Source organism: Microcaecilia unicolor, chromosome 3 (genome assembly GCF_901765095.1).
Source record: "Microcaecilia unicolor chromosome 3, aMicUni1.1, whole genome shotgun sequence".
Taxonomy (NCBI): domain Eukaryota; kingdom Metazoa; phylum Chordata; class Amphibia; order Gymnophiona; family Siphonopidae; genus Microcaecilia; species Microcaecilia unicolor.
In genome coordinates, this window is record NC_044033.1 from 533461534 (window position 1) to 533479075 (window position 17542).

The 17542-nt window shown below is 46.5% G+C and overlaps 1 protein-coding gene across 1 annotated transcript in view; it reads right to left on the reverse strand.

The window, feature by feature from the left end:
* Nucleotides 1–217: 217 nt before the first annotated feature.
* HS3ST5 (heparan sulfate-glucosamine 3-sulfotransferase 5) overlaps nucleotides 218–17542 on the reverse strand; it is an 80212-nt gene continuing 62887 nt past the window's right edge. Inside the window, exons 2-3 of the mRNA XM_030195673.1 lie at nucleotides 5338–5476; nucleotides 218–1438 (exon numbers count right to left, since the gene is read on the reverse strand). Coding sequence (XP_030051533.1) covers nucleotides 511–1438; nucleotides 5338–5444 — 1035 coding nt within the window. The 5' untranslated portion in view covers nucleotides 5445–5476 and the 3' untranslated portion in view covers nucleotides 218–510. The remainder of the gene's footprint in view (nucleotides 1439–5337; nucleotides 5477–17542) is intronic.

The window sequence follows — 17542 nt, forward strand, 5'->3', positions numbered from 1 at the left end:
AGATAGAGAGGCCGACGGTGTTAGACTGTCTCAGTCTCAAGAGGTGGGTACCATAGGGGCACACTCTCTCCCCTTGTCCTTGCTCTCTAGGAAGCATCTCGCCCATACCAGTAGACAATATACTTATTAAGCTGGCTGTGCACTTGATTTCCTCCCACAATACCCCATTGCCCAGCTACATGAAAAGGACATCCCACTTCCCACTGACCCCTCTGGCACTGGGCTGTCAGGATACAACAGACCAATCTCCACCTTAAGGATTCTTTTACATAAAGAGGAAAGACATTTTCTTAATTTTTTGCAGTTACTGCTGTGCAGAAAAATGATCCCACCTGGTATTTGGTCACATATTTCTTGTTTAGCCTTGTATAAATAGATTTTTCTAACCCCTCAAACCAAGAGAACCAGGAAACAAAGCTTCAATTTGCTAAAGATGTCCATAGAAAGTGCATGTAAGTGTCAGATAGGAGACCTCCTGGAGCATCATATCTCTGTGCTCTAGGACATCAACTAGGGCCAGTTAAATGTTCGGCCTGTAATCTGGAAGAACTTTTGATTGAAAGGGTGGAAGAACTTGTGCAGCTTGGCGACGACAGCCGGGTTCACTTCTGGATGTGTGCGTCCCTTACTACCCGCCAGGCACTTGTTAAAGACAATGTTGAACCGTAAGCAAAAGAAGCCGCGAGTGGCATTGAAGTATAAGTTGTACGGACTGATCCTAGCGGGGAGGTTGAGGAAGCTCTCCACCAGCTGCAGTTCAGGCAATGGCTCTGTGATGAGCCGGTCTCCATCTACGATATGAAATTGCTCAACAGGGAAGTACTTCAGCCACCGCTCCAGATGTTTGGTGTATATGCTGGTTCGCACAGCCTTATACTTAGTGTTCACTTCACAGCTTTTGGCATCCATGGCCAGCTTTTCAAATTTGTAATAGGTCTTGTTCTTCCGTTCCTTGCCCTCCAGCACCTGTGTGTAGTCAGAGATGGCCCTGGTGGTCGGTTCTCGGACAATGATCAAAAGCTTGACAGATGAATTCATTTTGTAAATGCGTTCAGGGACCTCCTCTGTGATGAAGTACGCTGGACTCTTCTCAATCGTGATCTGGTGAGGGTAGGAGAAGGGCATCTTCCTCCGATACCACTCCATGCCCTTGCCATAATTCTCATCATTGTCAAAAAAGTGAATTTCTTGGGAGGCTTTCACCACAGCAGGGTGGAGGTTCAGCATCTCCAGCAGGGCTCGAGTGCCCCCTTTCCTCACCCCAATGATAATGGCTTTAGGTAGCTGCTGCACAAGGGAATGTAGTTGGATCTGCTCCTGGCTGGTGTTGCCGTTGTAGAATTCATTTAAGATCCCCTTCTTGGACTGTAGGGCACGTAGTGGGATCTGGTCCTCATGGGGTCCCAGGTGACCATCAATAGGGCTGAGGGGCTGCAATCTGCAATTAGTAGAAAGACCATGTAAGGAGGGTAACAAATTCAGACAAATTAACAAGCATTATTATGATTAAAAAATGTAGACTAAAGTCCTACATTATATGAAGCATTAATGAAAAGCTAATGACCCAGAATGGTAGAGGACCAAGGAATGAAGACAACAAAACTGGCTGGAATAGGAAGCAATATCTTGCAGGTGATCAGTCTGGCCTGGGTGATATCCAGAAGAGGGAAATGATCGGGATGACTGGATGGGACCAATTAGTCCTGACCTGCCAGTATCTGTTCTATTTGTAGGATTATTTTCCATCTTATTACCTCATGACTGGATGTTGGGTTTTTATCTACCATTGTCTAAAATACTTCAAGACAGCATAGTATCAACACCAAATAGTTCTCGTACTGCTCCAACCATTCCCTAATCTTACCAGGGAGAGGAGGGGTACATTTGATGACACTGCTTTGCTGTTTCCATTATGTAATTAAATGCTGGACAGTAGCAGCCAAAGATGTGTATTTTAGACCTTTCACCATCAAAAGCTGTAAAACCACTTTACAGACTATTATAAATTTGGGAGTTCACTCAAATGCTAAAAACAGCAGTTATTTGCCCTGTTTTAAAAAGGGAAGAGGGGCTCCTTTGTCATTTGGTGTCACGGCACTTTCAAACAAGAGAACTAATTGACAAACTCTTGCCATCAATCCTCGATATCTTTCCCACACTAAACTCCCTCCTCAAACATCTTCTGAAATTCAGTCCAGAAAAAAACATATACTTTATATCTCGTGGGGTTCAGATCCTGTGACAGTCTTTTCCGGAAGTGTCAGGGGTACCAATAAAACTCAAAAGATAGTTTCTTCATTGGAAATAAAGTTGGGATCATCAATGGAAACTCAAATTTCTCTTGGTTTGAAGCTGGGATTTTTTGCTTTCCAACATTTTGTCAGCTTTGCCCTTATTACATTAACACGTTCCGTGATTCTAATGCACTGTTTTGCGATCTTGCCAGGTACTTGTGACCTAGATTGGCCACAGATGGAAACAGGATGCTGGGCTTGATGGACCTTTGGTCTGTCCCAGTATGGCAACACTTATGTACTTATACATTAAGAGAGAGGCGATATATATAACTAACGACATCAGCGTTCCAGTGAAGCAGGGAGGAGAATGGGTTAGGACAGCCCTCTCTGGGGTAGCTGAAAGTTTAGTAGATAAGCTCTGTCCTCCTGAAGACGCCGACAATGGCTAAACATGGTTCCACATTGAGAACAGTTAAGATTGAGTTTTGATTTTTTTTTTTGTGGGGACTTTTACATTGCTCTTTCCTTACAGTGGGATTTTCACCAGAAGAACCTTCTCAAGTTAAGTGGTTTAAACTCATTGTAATTGTTTTTGGACATCTGATGATCTCAGGATCTAGATTCTATCAATGATTTTTTAAGCAAGTCTTGTTGCAGACACTGAGACTTCAGAGACAATTTCGAGGTTATTGTTGGCAAATCTTTTTTATTGAACTGTTTGAGGGCAGGAGGAGAGGGCGTCCTGTGCGATGATGGATTTCGGTTAAGTACGCTAACTGGTATTTATACCTTTCATTTAAGGCACTTTACTCACTCTGAGCATCATACAATATGTTAAGAAAAATTTCTAATGATATAACATTATGCTTCCGGTATGAAAAATATTTGAATTTTGCATGGGATACCAGTATTAATATTAGAACCTAGAACTATACATAGTTAAAATTTAATGCTGGGGTTTGGTACGCCTTACAGAACAGGGAATGGGAGGAGCGAGAGTATCCATAACAGAAGACAGAATACTATTATAGGAAGAGGCAGCCTCATTGACATAGTGGTTACATAGTGGATAATGTGGAGGGGCATAATCGAATGGGGCCAGCCATCTAGATGGCGGCCCTGTAAAGCGGCGCCCCGACCGTATTATCGAAACAAGATGGCCGGCCATCTTTCGTTTCGATAATACGGTCAGAGCTGGCCAAATCTTAACATTTGGGCCGGCTTTAGAGATGGCCGGCATTGGTTTTCAGCGATAATGGAAACTAAAGGCAGCCATCTCAAACCTGGCCAAATCCAAGGCATTTGGTTGTGGGAGGAGCCAGCATTTGTAGTGCACTGGTCCCCCTCACATGCCAGGACAACAACTGGGCACCCTAGGGGGCACTGCAGTGGACTTCAAAAATTGCTCCCAGGTGCATACCTCCCTTACCTTGTGTGCTGAGCCCCCCCCAAATCCCCCCCAAAACCCACTCCTCACAACTGTACACCACTACCATAGCCCTTAGGGATGAAGGGGGGCACCTACATGTGGGTACAGTGGGTTTTGGGGGGGGGGGTTGGAGGGCTCCCATTTACCACCACAAGTGTGACAGGTAGGTGGGGGATGGGCCTGGGTCCACCTGCCTGAAGTGCACTGCACCCACTAAAAACTGCTCCAGGGACTTGCATACTGCTGTCAGGGAGCTGGGTATGACATTTCAGGCTGGCATAGAGGCTGGCAAAAAATGAATTTTCTTTTATTTTTTTTGGGGTGGGAGAGGGTTGGTGACCACTGGGGGGGGTAAGGGTAGGTCATCCCCAATTCACTCCGGTGGTCATCCTGTCATTTGGGGCACTTTTTGGAGGCTTGGTCCTAAAAATAAATGGACCAAGTGAAGCCGGCCAAGTGTTCGTCAGAGCCGGCCTTCTTTTTTCCATTATCGGCCGAAACTGGCCATCTCGTAACCACGCCCCATCCCGCCTTCCATACCCTGCCAAAACGCCCCCTTTAACTTTGGCCAGCCCTGCGACAGAAAGCAGTTGAAGCCGGCCAAAATCGGCTTTCGATTATACCGATTTGGCCGGCTTCAGGAGATGGCCGGCCATCTCCCGATTTGTGTTGGAAGATGGCCAGCCTTCTCATTTGAAAATAAGCAGGATAGTAACATAGTAGATGAAGGCAGATAAAGACCTATACGGTCCATCCAGTCTATCCAACAAGATACCATATGTAATGAGTTTATGATGTGATATTTCATATGGATACCCGATGTTGATTTGTCCTTGCAATTTTCAGGGCATGGACCATAGAAGTGTGCACTGTCCTTGTTCTAAATTTCTGAAGTCATCGAAGCTCCTGAAAAGCTCCACTGCAGCCCTTCCAAAACTGTTCAGCCAGAATCAGGGCACAGACCTTAGAAGTCTTACCGAGTACTAACTTTGCTGCCCAATTTTCACTAAGCTTGTGTGGATCCATTTTTTCCAATCCCACACATTTTTGAATTCCGTTACCATTTTCATCTCCACCAAAAACTGTGGTAACTGCGCTCTCGTTGCAGGTGGGAAGGCACGGTGGAGCATGTCTCGCGTTCTGCAAAAGCTCAGTTAAAGCTTGTTAGAAGCTCTGGACCAGGCAAAGCGGGATCACGTAACCCATTTGTGAGAATTATGGCCTGCTTGTCCTCGGAGAAAACAAGCTACATCATTCGTACCTGACTCATCTCCTGTTTTTGCTTGTGGGGGTCAGTAGTTTGTGTTCCCCTCCCCACCACATTTGTTTAGATGAAATATTAGTCTAAATAGATTTTGAAACAATGGCTAAGGACTAAATTAAATTAGATGGGGGAGTGGTGATGTGGCCAGGGAGTCAGCAGTTTGTGAGGGATGGTGAAGGAGGGAACTTCACAAGTGAGGAACATCAATCAGGAGGGTACATGGCAAAAGTGTGTCACTCAGGGGAGCTGGTGGTGTAGGGGGCGGAGGGGGGGGGGGGGAAGGGCCAAGAAGGCATCATGATGTGGATGCACAAATGGAGAGGACCAATAGGTGAAAGACATGGAGGGGGTCGGAGAGAGCACGGATTCACGTTCATATGGACACATACATTGGCTTCCATACTTACCTATCCAAGCTCCCAACTCTGGCGACTAGGTAAAGGAGGCTTCCAAGAGCCAGGCTGGCCAGCAGCAAGAGCCTCTGTCGTAGCACCGCTTGCTGTGTGAATAACATTGCCCTCCATTAACCTTCAGGGCTGCTGCGATCTGCAGAGCAAAAGAGAGACACACGGGCTGGAATCAGTTACAGGGCGACACTCTGCAGCTACCGTCCCACGACACAACTGAATCATAGCGCACAGCAGCACAACACATAATAAACATTGTCTGAGGCCTCTGACCTGCAACCACAGAGGTTAAGTCTGATGCAAGTACAGGCGGAACCCGAACCCTCCAGGGGAATTTACAATTACAGTATAAAACAGTAAGAACCAGTGATCAACAAGGTACTGTCATGTCTAAAATCACAGCTCTTTTCCTTTCAGACATTGCCACAAACGTCCCATGTACACAAGCCACACCTTCCTTAACACACACACACACACACACACACACACACACAAATACCCTAAAACACACACACACAGACACTGACACTGACAAATACAACCATCCGGACAGCTTCCTGACACTCAGTGGAACACACCTCCTATACACACAATAATAATACCGACAATACACACGCACTCACAATGACACAAACACCTCCTTCCTCACACTCACTTGCACAAACACCCTGGAATGCACCTCCCATACATTTAATAATACTTACAACACACACACACACACACATACAAACACCTCCCCCCCAAACTGTGCACACACACTGAAACACCCCGCTCAAAGCTTTGTCACACACTGACACACACATCTCCCGCTCCTAAAATTTCTTAACACTGACATGAACACCCTGGATCACACCTCTCATACAAGGAGGAAAGTGGGAATGAGAAGCAGGATTTCCAAAGAGAGGACCGCAGAAGTGAGGAAATGAAACAATATTTATTGAGAAAAAATTACTCGACACAACGTTGTGTTTCGGCCCAAAGGCCTACATCAGAAGTCTATAAATTAAAAATAATCATTAAAAGAATAAATAAAAATACAACAAAAACTAAAACAAACACCTTATAGACAAACAAGATAAAAATGATATACAGTGTAAATATATATATAATACGTTTGATAATAATACTCTATAATACAAATGTTTTATTGTAATAGACCAATACTTGTGTTGCATTTATGTTCGTATTATATATTGTAGTGAGGAAGGGCAACTTAGGTATGCTGAAGATCCAGGGGGTATAGAACTATCCTAGGGGGGAGAGGGGAGGAAAGGGCATCCAGAAACCCCGACATGGAGTCCTTCTCTAGGAAGGAAAGGAAGGGCACCAGGGGAAAAGAAGTTATACCGGAGAGTGGCCAGTAGAGAACTATCCTAGGGGGGAGAGGGGAGGAAAGGGCATCCAGAAACCCCGACATGGAGTCCTTCTCTAGGAAGGAAAGGAAGGGCACCAGGGGAAAAGAGGTTATACCGGAGAGTGGCCAGTAGAGAACTATCCTAGGGGGGAGAGGGGAGGAAAGGGCATCCAGAAACCCCGACATGGAGTCCTTCTCTAGGAAGGAAAGGAAGGGCACCAGGGGAAAAGAAGTTATACCGGAGAGTGGCCAGTAGAGAACTATCCTAGGGGGGAGAGGGGAGGAAAGGGCATCCAGAAACCCCGACATGGAGTCCTTCTCTAGGAAGGAAAGGAAGGGCACCAGGGGAAAAGAAGTTATACCGGAGAGTGGCCAGTAGAGAACTATCCTAGGGGGGAGAGGGGAGGAAAGGGCATCCAGAAACACCGACATGGAGTCCTTCTCTAGGAAGGAAAGGAAGGACACCAGGGGAAAAGAAGTTATACCGGAGAGTGGCCAGTAGAGAACTATCCTAGGGGGGAGAGGGGAGGAAAGGGCATCCAGAAACACCGACATGGAGTCCTTCTCTAGGAAGGAAAGGAAGGGCACCAGGGGAAAAGAAGTTATACCGGAGAGTGGCCAGTAGAGAACTATCCTAGGGGGGAGAGGGGAGGAAAGGGCATCCAGAAACCCCGACATGGAGTCCTTCTCTAGGAAGGAAAGGAAGGGCACCAGGGGAAAAGAAGTTATACCGGAGAGTGGCCAGTAGAGAACTATCCTAGGGGGGAGAGGGGAGGAAAGGGCATCCAGAAACCCCGACATGGAGTCCTTCTCTAGGAAGGAAAGGAAGGGCACCAGGGGAAAAGAAGTTATACCGGAGAGTGGCCAGTAGAGAACTATCCTAGGGGGGAGAGGGGAGGAAAGGGCATCCAGAAACACCGACATGGAGTCCTTCTCTAGGAAGGAAAGGAAGGACACCAGGGGAAAAGAAGTTATACCGGAGAGTGGCCAGTAGAGAACTATCCTAGGGGGGAGAGGGGAGGAAAGGGCATCCAGAAACACCGACATGGAGTCCTTCTCTAGGAAGGAAAGGAAGGGCACCAGGGGAAAAGAAGTTATACCGGAGAGTGGCCAGTAGAGAACTATCCTAGGGGGGAGAGGGGAGGAAAGGGCATCCAGAAACCCCGACATGGAGTCCTGCTCTAGGAAGGAAAGGAAGGGCACCAGGGGAAAAGAAGTGAGACCGGAGAGTGGCCAGTAGAGAACTATCCTAGGGGGGAGAGGGGAGGAAAGGGCATCCAGAAACACCGACATGGAGTCCTTCTCTAGGAAGGAAAGGAAGGACACCAGGGGAAAAGAAGTTATACCGGAGAGTGGCCAGTAGAGAACTATCCTAGGGGGGAGAGGGGAGGAAAGGGCATCCAGAAACACCGACATGGAGTCCTTCTCTAGGAAGGAAAGGAAGGGCACCAGGGGAAAAGAAGTTATACCGGAGAGTGGCCAGTAGAGAACTATCCTAGGGGGGAGAGGGGAGGAAAGGGCATCCAGAAACCCCGACATGGAGTCCTTCTCTAGGAAGGAAAGGAAGGGCACCACGGGAAAAGAAGTTATACCGGAGAGTGGTCAGTAGAGGGAGCAGCAATGTTAAAACTCCGTTTCCATGGATAAGAAATTAATATAGGATTCCACCCACCTGAGATGAAGCAGAAGAAAGGTACAGGTCAGCTGATGGGAATGAGGAACTAAGAGAGAAGGGTGGAGAAGCGCCTGATTGGATGGAAGGCATAGAAGAAGGACTTGACTCCCCTGCAAGAGAGAACAGTTTGGAGGAGCAAGTACCCATGGACTATGAGGATACAAATGACCAAAGTTTGCATGTATAAAGGGCCAGCGGTGGGCGGACACAGAGCGAAGTAGCTGTGAAGAGGGAGGTGAACTGCCCAACCTGCAGGTCTCTGAGAGAGAAGGTATTCAGAGAGCAGGTGATCTTTTCCTTCTTTGATTTCTTCTGTTATGGACTATGCTTAAACAGACTTGAACTGTGTTGATAAAGAAAAGGTCTGAAAGCCTTTTAAAGGGAACTGTAAGCCATATTTTGGACTGCTGAGAGGCTTGTATAAGAGGTCTCTGAATTAAAAGCTGTGGATCCTGAAGGGAGTTTTGTGTCTTACTTTTGGACTGTGTGAAAGAGGGGAGCTCAAGCCAGGGAGGGCTGAGCCCAGAAGTTGTCGGCCCGCACCGAGGAATAATAGGATTACAATATTATTATTATTATTTATTGCATTTGTACCCCAATTTATCCCACCTTTTTGCAGGCTCTATGTGGCTTACAGAGTGTTGTTATGATGCAGTCATTACATGATCTTAAATACAGTCAATAATCGGTTGAAGGTGTATGGTTTAGATGTAAGGTGCTAGGTAAGGTATTGTGAAAGGTGTCACAATATATATTTACACTGTATATCATTTTTATCTCGTTTGTCTATCAGGTGTTTGTTTTAGTTTTTGTTTCTGTTGTATTTTTATTTATTCTTTTAATCATTATTTTTAATTTATAGACTCCTGATGTAGGCCTTTGGGCCGAAACACAACGTTGTGTTGAGTCATTTTGTTTCGCAATAAATATTGTTTCATTTCATCTCTTCTGCGGTCCTCTCTTTGGAAATCCTGGTTCTCATTCCCACTTTCCTCCTTGCTTGAGTTTCTCCGTGGGATCTCTTGAGTCCTCCATGTACGTGGATTCTCTTTGGACACACCTCTCATACACACAATAATAGTGACAACACACATACTGATGCAAACACCTCCCCCTCCAAACCAGTTTCCTCACACTCACTGACACAAACACCCTTAAACACACCTTCCATCTACACAATAATACCGACAATACAAACACCCCTTAACAGCTTCCTCACTGACCCAAACCTCCCATACAGATAATAATAGTGAGAACAAACACACACACTGACATAACACCCTGCTGATTGTGTTTCAGGATGTTTGTACCAGTGAGTGAAACTCTTATACCCCTTTCCTCCCCCCCCCCCCCACACACACATGGAACTGATGGAAACAGAAACACCCATGCATTTGCTGCCACAACTCACCCCCCCCCCCCCTCCACAGATATACATATATTAACACAAACACCCCAAACAGTTTCCTCGTGCCCTGGAACACACATAGACTCCTTCCTCTCTGCCACATATACAGCCATGTATACACTATCACAACTTCCCTTTACACATACATACACACCTGTAGCTCCCTCACACACTAACACATATACACCCCCCCCCCCATTCACACACTGACAGAAACAACCCACAACACTCACATGCTCCCCTCCCTTCCCCAATCACACAAACACATCAAATGCCCACACAGCTCCAGTACATACACTGAGGTAATCACAGCCTCACACACATAAACCCCAATCCTTACTTATACTGATAAAGACACCCACAACCCCCCCCCCCAAACCAATACACACACTGACACAAACACCCCAAACCATAGGAGTTGACTCTCAGGGTGCTTGAGCACCTCCAATATTCAGAAAAGTCCTTGTATATGTCCAGGGAAGGGTTATTTTCAGTGGGTTTAGCACCCCCAATAATTTTGAAAAGTTGGCTGCTATGTCCCAAACACCACCCCCCCAACCCATACCTACACTGATATAAACAGATACACACACTCACACTAGTGGTGTGGCCACCAAGCCAGTTCTGGGTGGGCCTTAACCCACTGTAGGTGGGCATGCAATTCTCTCTCTCCCCCCTCCTGCCCCAAAATGACCCTGCCCTTGGCTCCTGAAAATATAAATAGCTGATCTGGAGGAGATGCCAACCCCACCGGCTGAAGACCTCTCCTGCCTGAGTTGTGCCTGCACCAGCAATTATTCAGTAGACGCACTTTGCCGCGCTTGCGCTCACTTAGACCTGAGCTGAACATGGGCGACTGAGCCAGCATTAGCGGTGAACCACACCTGAGGAAGAAGTGCTGCTGTAGGCACGACTCAGGCAGCAGGGGTCTTCAGTTGGTGGGGCTTGGCATCCACACCAGCCAGGAAAGCAGAGGGGTCTTGAGCCCAAAGTGAGGGGGGCCCAGGCCCCCGAGGCTACATGCTGGCATACGCACACACACAGACACGCACACCCCAATCCATACATACATTGATATAAACAACCCATTTTCAGAAGTGCTTCCTCTTCCACATGAGGGACCCAAAAGACAGGCAGAGCTCCGGAGTCTCAATGTGTGGATGAGACAGTGGTGCAGGAAGAAGGCTTTCAGATTTGTTAAGAACTGGGCAACATTCTGGGGAAGGGTGAGCCAGTGTTGCTGAGAGGAGGGAAGGGGGGTCAAAATTCCCCAGGACCAGCACCGGTAAGCTTCTTCCTGCCTCCCTGCTTTCGGGTCTTTCTCTTTCTTGCTTCTATGTGCCAGGAATTGGATGATCTGGGTCCTGGCACACAGGAACAGAAGACGACAGACCGAGGGAGGAGCAGTCAGACACAGGAAGGTAAGGGGGCGTGCAGGAGCCGAATATGAGGGGTGGCCCAGGTGTGTTTGTGGGGGATGGGGTCGGCGGTCCTGCCACAGGCCCAGCTGTATCTGTTGGCAGTCTTGGGGGGGAGCCTATTCCAGAAAAGATAGGCTCCACCTTAACCAGGGTGGAATCAGGCTGCTCACATCAACATTTAAAAAGGAGATAGAGCAGCTTTTGAACTAGAACCTTCAGGAAAGCCGACAGTCGCTCAGGACTGCATGGTTTGGAATAGGGTTTCTTCCAGAGAACATCCTGATATTACAAAAACTGAAATAGCCAGGAAGTATTTAAGTAGAGAACAGACAAAAATAGATTATTGCAAATTACCCCCATCAATTATTGTGCAGGTTGTAAATACAATTAAAAATCATTCTTTAAATTGTATCTATTCAAATTCCAGAAGTCTAAAAAAAATAAGACGGGAGAGTAAGAATATAGGGCAGTAAAACAAAAGTTAGATGTATCAAAGAGACTTGGTAAAAGGAGGAAAAGCAATGGGCACCATGATTCCGGGACTCAAATGATATCGAAATGTCAAGTCAAATCAGATTGGTGGAGAGGAATGGCCAGCAGGAAAAAGGCAGTGATGATGCCTCTGGATTAGACTCTGGTGGGATCCCATTTAGCATATTGTGAACAATTCTGGAGATGCACCTTCAAAAAGATATAAACAGGATGGAGTCGGTCAGAAGCAGGGTACGGTCAGTGGTCTCCATCATAAAGCTGAAATCTTCTGCTCAGTGTGTGGCGGCGGCCAAAAAAGCAAACAGGATGCTAGGAATTATTAGGAAAGGGATGGTGAATAAGACCGAAAATACTATAATGCCTTTGAATCGCTCCATGGTGCAAACTCACCTTGAGTATTGTGTTCAGTTCTGGTCACCGTATTTCAAAAAAGATATAGCAGAGTTAGAAAAGGTTCAAAGAAGAGCGACCAAAATGATAAAGGGGATGGAACTCCTCTCATATGAGGAAAGGCTAAAGAGGTTAGCGCTCTTCAGCTTGGAACAGAGACAGATGAGGGGAGATATGATTCAGATCTACAAAATCCTGAGTGGTGTAGAACAAGTAAATTGATTTTTTACTCGTTCCAAAAGTACAAAGACTAGGGAATAACATGTATAGAATGTTTGTACGTTTGGGAAGCTTGTCAGATGCCCTTGACCTGGATTGGCCGCTGTCGGGGACAGGAAGCTGGGCTCGATGGGCCTTTGGTCTTTTCCCAGTATGGCATTACTTATGTACTTATAGGGGGTCACTCGAGGTCATTACATAGAAATACTTTTAAAACAAATAGGAGAAAATATTTTTTCACTCAATGAATAGTTAAGCTCTGGAACTCACTGCGAAGGAGGTGGCAACAGCGGTTAGCATATCTGGGTTTAAAAAAGGTTTGGACAAATTCCTGGAGGAAAAGCCCATAGTCTGCTATTGAGACAGACTTGGGAAAGCAAGTGCTTGCCTTGGGATTTGTAGCATGGAATGTTGCCACGATTTGGGATTCTGCCAGGTACTTGTGACCTGGGTTGGCCACTGTTGGAAAAAGGATACTGGGTTAGATGGACCAATGGTCTGACTCAGTATGGCTACTCTTATGATCTTGCATCTGGGGACAGACTTAAAGATCTCAATATGTATACTTTGGAAGAAAGGCTGGAGAAGGAAGATATCTTGCTAAGGATGTAAAAAGAATTGAAGCGGTGCAAAGAAAAGCTACAAAAATGGTATGGGATTTGCGTTACAAGACTGACCTGAACATGTATACCCTGGAGGAAAGGAGAAACAGGGGTGATATGATACATACGTTCAAATATTTGAAAGGTATTAATCCGCAAAAGAACCTTTTCCGGAGGTGCGAAGGCAGTAGAACGAGAGGACATGAAATGAGATTGAAGGGGGGCAGACTCAGGAAAAATGTCAGGAAGTATTTTTTCACGGAAAGAGTAGTGGATGCTTGGAATGCCCTCCCGCGGGAGGTGGTGGAAATGAAAATGGTAACAGAATTCAAACACGCGTGGGACAAACATAAAGGAATCCTGTTCAGAAGGAATGGATCCTCAGAAGCTTAGCGGAGATTGGATGGCAGAGCCGGTGGTGGGAGGCGGAGCTTCTCTGCCCTGAAAATGGCAGATACAAATCAAGGTCAGGTATACACAAAAAGTAGCACCTATGAGTTCATCTTGTTGGGCAGACTGGATGGACTGTGCAGGTCTTTCTCTGCCGTCATCTACTATGTTACTATATGATAAAGATGTTTAAATATCTCCATAATATACTAGTATTACTATTAATCATTTCTTTAGTGCCACTAGAAGTACGAAGTGCTGAACACATTATATGCAGGTACTTTCTCTGTCCCTAGAGGGCAGCGTTGTACACATTATATGCAGGTACTTTCTCTGTCCCTAGAGGGCAGCGCTGTACACATTATATGCAGGTACTTTCTCTGTCCCTAGAGGGCAGCATTGTACACATTATATGCAGGTACTTTCTCTGTCCCTAGAGGGCAGCGCTGTACACATTATATGCAGGTACTTTCTCTGTCCCTAGAGGGCAGCGCTGTACACATTATATGCAGGTACTTTCTCTGTCCCTAGTGGGCTCATAATCAAAGGTGTTTTTTTGTACCTTTGGTAATGGAGGGTCAAGTGACTTCCCCAGTGTCACAAGGAGCTGGAGTGGGAATCAAACCCAGTTTCTCAGGATCTCAGCCCTCTGAACTAACCATTAGGTTACTCCTCCAATCTAAATGACAGACACAGCAAGGCCTTGAACCAGTGGCCTGAGTGCTCCCAAACCTAGCCACTAATCACTACTCCATGCTGATATAAAAGCACAGGGGGCCAGTCTCTTTCAACTGCGGAAACCCAAGCCAAAGTATCGGCCTGCTTATCCGACATTGCTGCCTGGATGTCCAACCGCCACCTGAAACTGAACATGGCCAAGACCGAACTTCTTGTCTTCCCACCCAAACCCACTTCTCCTCTACCTCCACTCTCTATCTCAGTTGATAACACCCTCATCGTCCCCGTCTCATCTGCCCGCAACCTCGGTGTCATCTTCGACTCCTCCCTCTCCTTCTCTGCGCACATCCAGCAGATAGCCAAGACCTGTCGCTTCTTCCTCTATAACATTAGCAAAATCCCCCCTTTCCTCTCTGAGCACACCACCCGAACTCTCATCCACTCTCTCGTTACCTCTCTCCTTGACTACTGCAACCTACTCCTCACTGGTCTCCCACTTAGCCACCTATCCCCCCTTCAGTCCGTTCAGAACTCTGCTGCATGTCTTATCTTCCGCCTGAACCGATACACTCACATCACCCCTCTCCTCAAGTCACTTCATTGGCTTCCGATCAGGTACCGCATTCAATTCAAGCTTCTGCTACTAACCTACAAATGTACTCGATCTGCAGCCCCTCCTTACCTCTCAATCCTCATCTCCCCTTACGTTCCTACCCGTAACCTCCGCTCTCAAGACAAATCCCTCCTTTCAGTACCCTTCTCTACCACCGCCAACTCCAGGCTCCGCCCTTTCTGCCTCGCCTCACCCCACGCGTGGAACAAACTCCCCGAGCCCATACGTCAGGCCCCCTCCCTCCCCATCTTCAAATCTCTGCTTAAAGCCCACCTCTTCAATGTCGCCTTCGGCACCTAACCTCTGCATCTCTACCCAGGAAATCTAGACTGCCCAACTTGACATTTCGTTCTTTAGATTGTAAGCTCATTTGAGCAGGGACCGTCCTTCTTTGTTTATTTTGTACAGCGCTGCGTAACCCTAGTAGCGCTCTAGAAATGTTAAGTAGTAGTAGTAGTAGTAGTTGTAAAGGAAGCTCTGGAATTAGGGGGCATAGGATGAAGGTGAAAGGGGACAGACTCAACAGTACTCTAAGGAAATACTTCTTTATGGAAAGAGTAATAGATGCATGAGCTCGGTCTATATTAGCCCCACGGTGACCAGCATTTTTTTTAAAACACTGACTGCTGAAGGCAGAATTAGTCCTAGATATGCCATGCTGACCGCACTGAGTATCCGGGGCTAACTGGAAAAGTATGGGCTGACAGAGCTTATATGGGTTCCAGCTGATATTTCACCGGGATACACATAACACATGTAGGTGTTCCGATTTCCCCCTTCCCTCCATCCCCCGAAGACAAAGGAAGCCCAGGCTGATCCTCCTCCCGCACCCCTGTAGCCCCCCCAGGCTTACCTCAAATGTCTCTGGTGGTCTAGGGGGAGTCATCCAGGTAGAACCGATGCCCACTCGCTGCTGCCTGTCACGGGTTTGGCCTCACAATGGCCAACGCAACCCTTAATGGCAGTCTCGCAACTGATTGAACACCCTTTAGCCTCCGCCCTTCCTATCTCACCCCCTACAACAAACCAAGCAGCCAGCAAGTCCAGTGAGGACTTAGACTCCTGCTTCCACTAGGAGGTGCTACTGTTATACCTTTCATTCCGCCTTTCTCTGTGTTCATCTGTTTCAGCTGAATTTTAAGTGAAATGGATTCTTCCATTTGGAAGAGGGCTGCTAGCATTATTTTACATTTAAGAGGCACTGCTGCTCTTTGTAGTGCTTGGCTATTGATCAGATGAGATCAATCTGCACATGGCTGTCCAATAATGTCAGAACATTAGAAGTCTGCAGGACCCATTTACAAAGAGTCAAAACTGAAAAAAAAAGTCATAAACTGTTCAGCACTGAGAATGAGGGTTAAACATACTGCATTACTGGAACGTTCTGTGAATGGGTTTACTAAAAAATGCCTGAGACACCTCCGGTATGTTTTAAATAGAGCAGCTCACACATGTTTAGGGCTGAAGCTTTCTGGCCACGTTTTCCCAGCTTGCATTGGTCATTGATGCCTTCCAGGATCTTGCTATTATTCTGTGCTGGCCCCTAATATTTGAGAAGCTGCAGTGTGAACAACCTGCTCATTCCTTATGCTCATCCCATTTCCCATCCTTCTATTTCCTATAACTGGGCCTTGAAAGGATATGCCCCCATCCAGCAGAGAACCTGTTCCCTTGTAGAAGGGTGTGGGTGTGAGAGAGCACTGGCGGCCAAATATTATTATTATTATTATTTATTGAATTTGTACCCCACATTATCCCACCTATTTGCAGGCTCAATGTGGCTTACAGAGTGTTGTTATGACATAGTCATGACAGGATCTTAGATACAATCGGTATTAAGCAGAAGATGTATGGGGAATTAGAGTAGGAGGTGTTAGATAGGGTGGTGTAAGAGGTGTACTTTGATACTTGAGTGGGTTGGGTGGTGATTTGTGTCGTTAAGGGTTCTTTTTGTAGGCTCTGTTGAAGAGATGTGTCTTCAAGGATTTGTGAAAGTTGATTAGATTGTCCATGGTTTTCAGGGCTGTGGGTAGTGCGTTCCATTGCTGTGTACCGAGACAACATGGTTTCACCAAAGGGAAATCGTGCCAAACGAATCTCATTGAATTCTTTGACTGGGTGACAGGAGAATTAAATCAAGGACTTGCTATGGACGTAATCTACTTAGATTTCAGCAAGGCTTTTGACACGGTTCCCCACAGGAGGCTCTTGAATAAACTAGATGGGCTGAAGATAGGACCCGAAGTGGTAAACTGGATTAGGAACTGGTTGACGGGCAGACGCCAGAGGGTGGTGGTGAATGGAGTTCGCTCGGAGGAGGGAAAGGTGAGTAGTGGAGTGCCTCAGGGATAGGTGCTGGGGCCGATTCTGTTCAATATATTTGTGAGTGACATTACCGAAGGGTTACAAGGTAAAGTTTGCCTTTTTGCGGATGACACCAAGATTTGCAACAGAGTGGACACCCCGGAGGGAGTGGAAAACATGAAAAAAGACCTGAAGAAGCTGGAAGAATGGTCTAACGTTTGGCAATTAAAATTCAATGCGAAGAAATGCAAAGTGATGCACTTAGGGAGTAGAAATCCAAGGGAGACGTATGTGTTAGGCGGGGAGAGTCTGATAGGCACGTACGGGGAGAGGGATCTTGGGGTGATAGTATCTGAGGACCTGAAGGCGACGAAACAGTGCGACAAGGCGGTGGCCGTAGCTAGAAGATTGCTAGGCTGTATAGAGAGAGGTGTGACCAGCAGAAAAAAGGAAGTTTTAATGCCCCTGTATAAGACGTTGGTGAGGCCCCACCTGGAGTATTGTGTTCAGTTTTGGAGGCCGTACCTTGCGAAGGATGTTAAAAAAATGGAAGCGGTGCAAAGAAAAGCTACGAGAATGGTATGGGATTTGCGTTCCAAGACGTATGAAGAGAGACTTGCTGACCTGAACATGTATACCCTGGAGGAAAGGAGGAACAG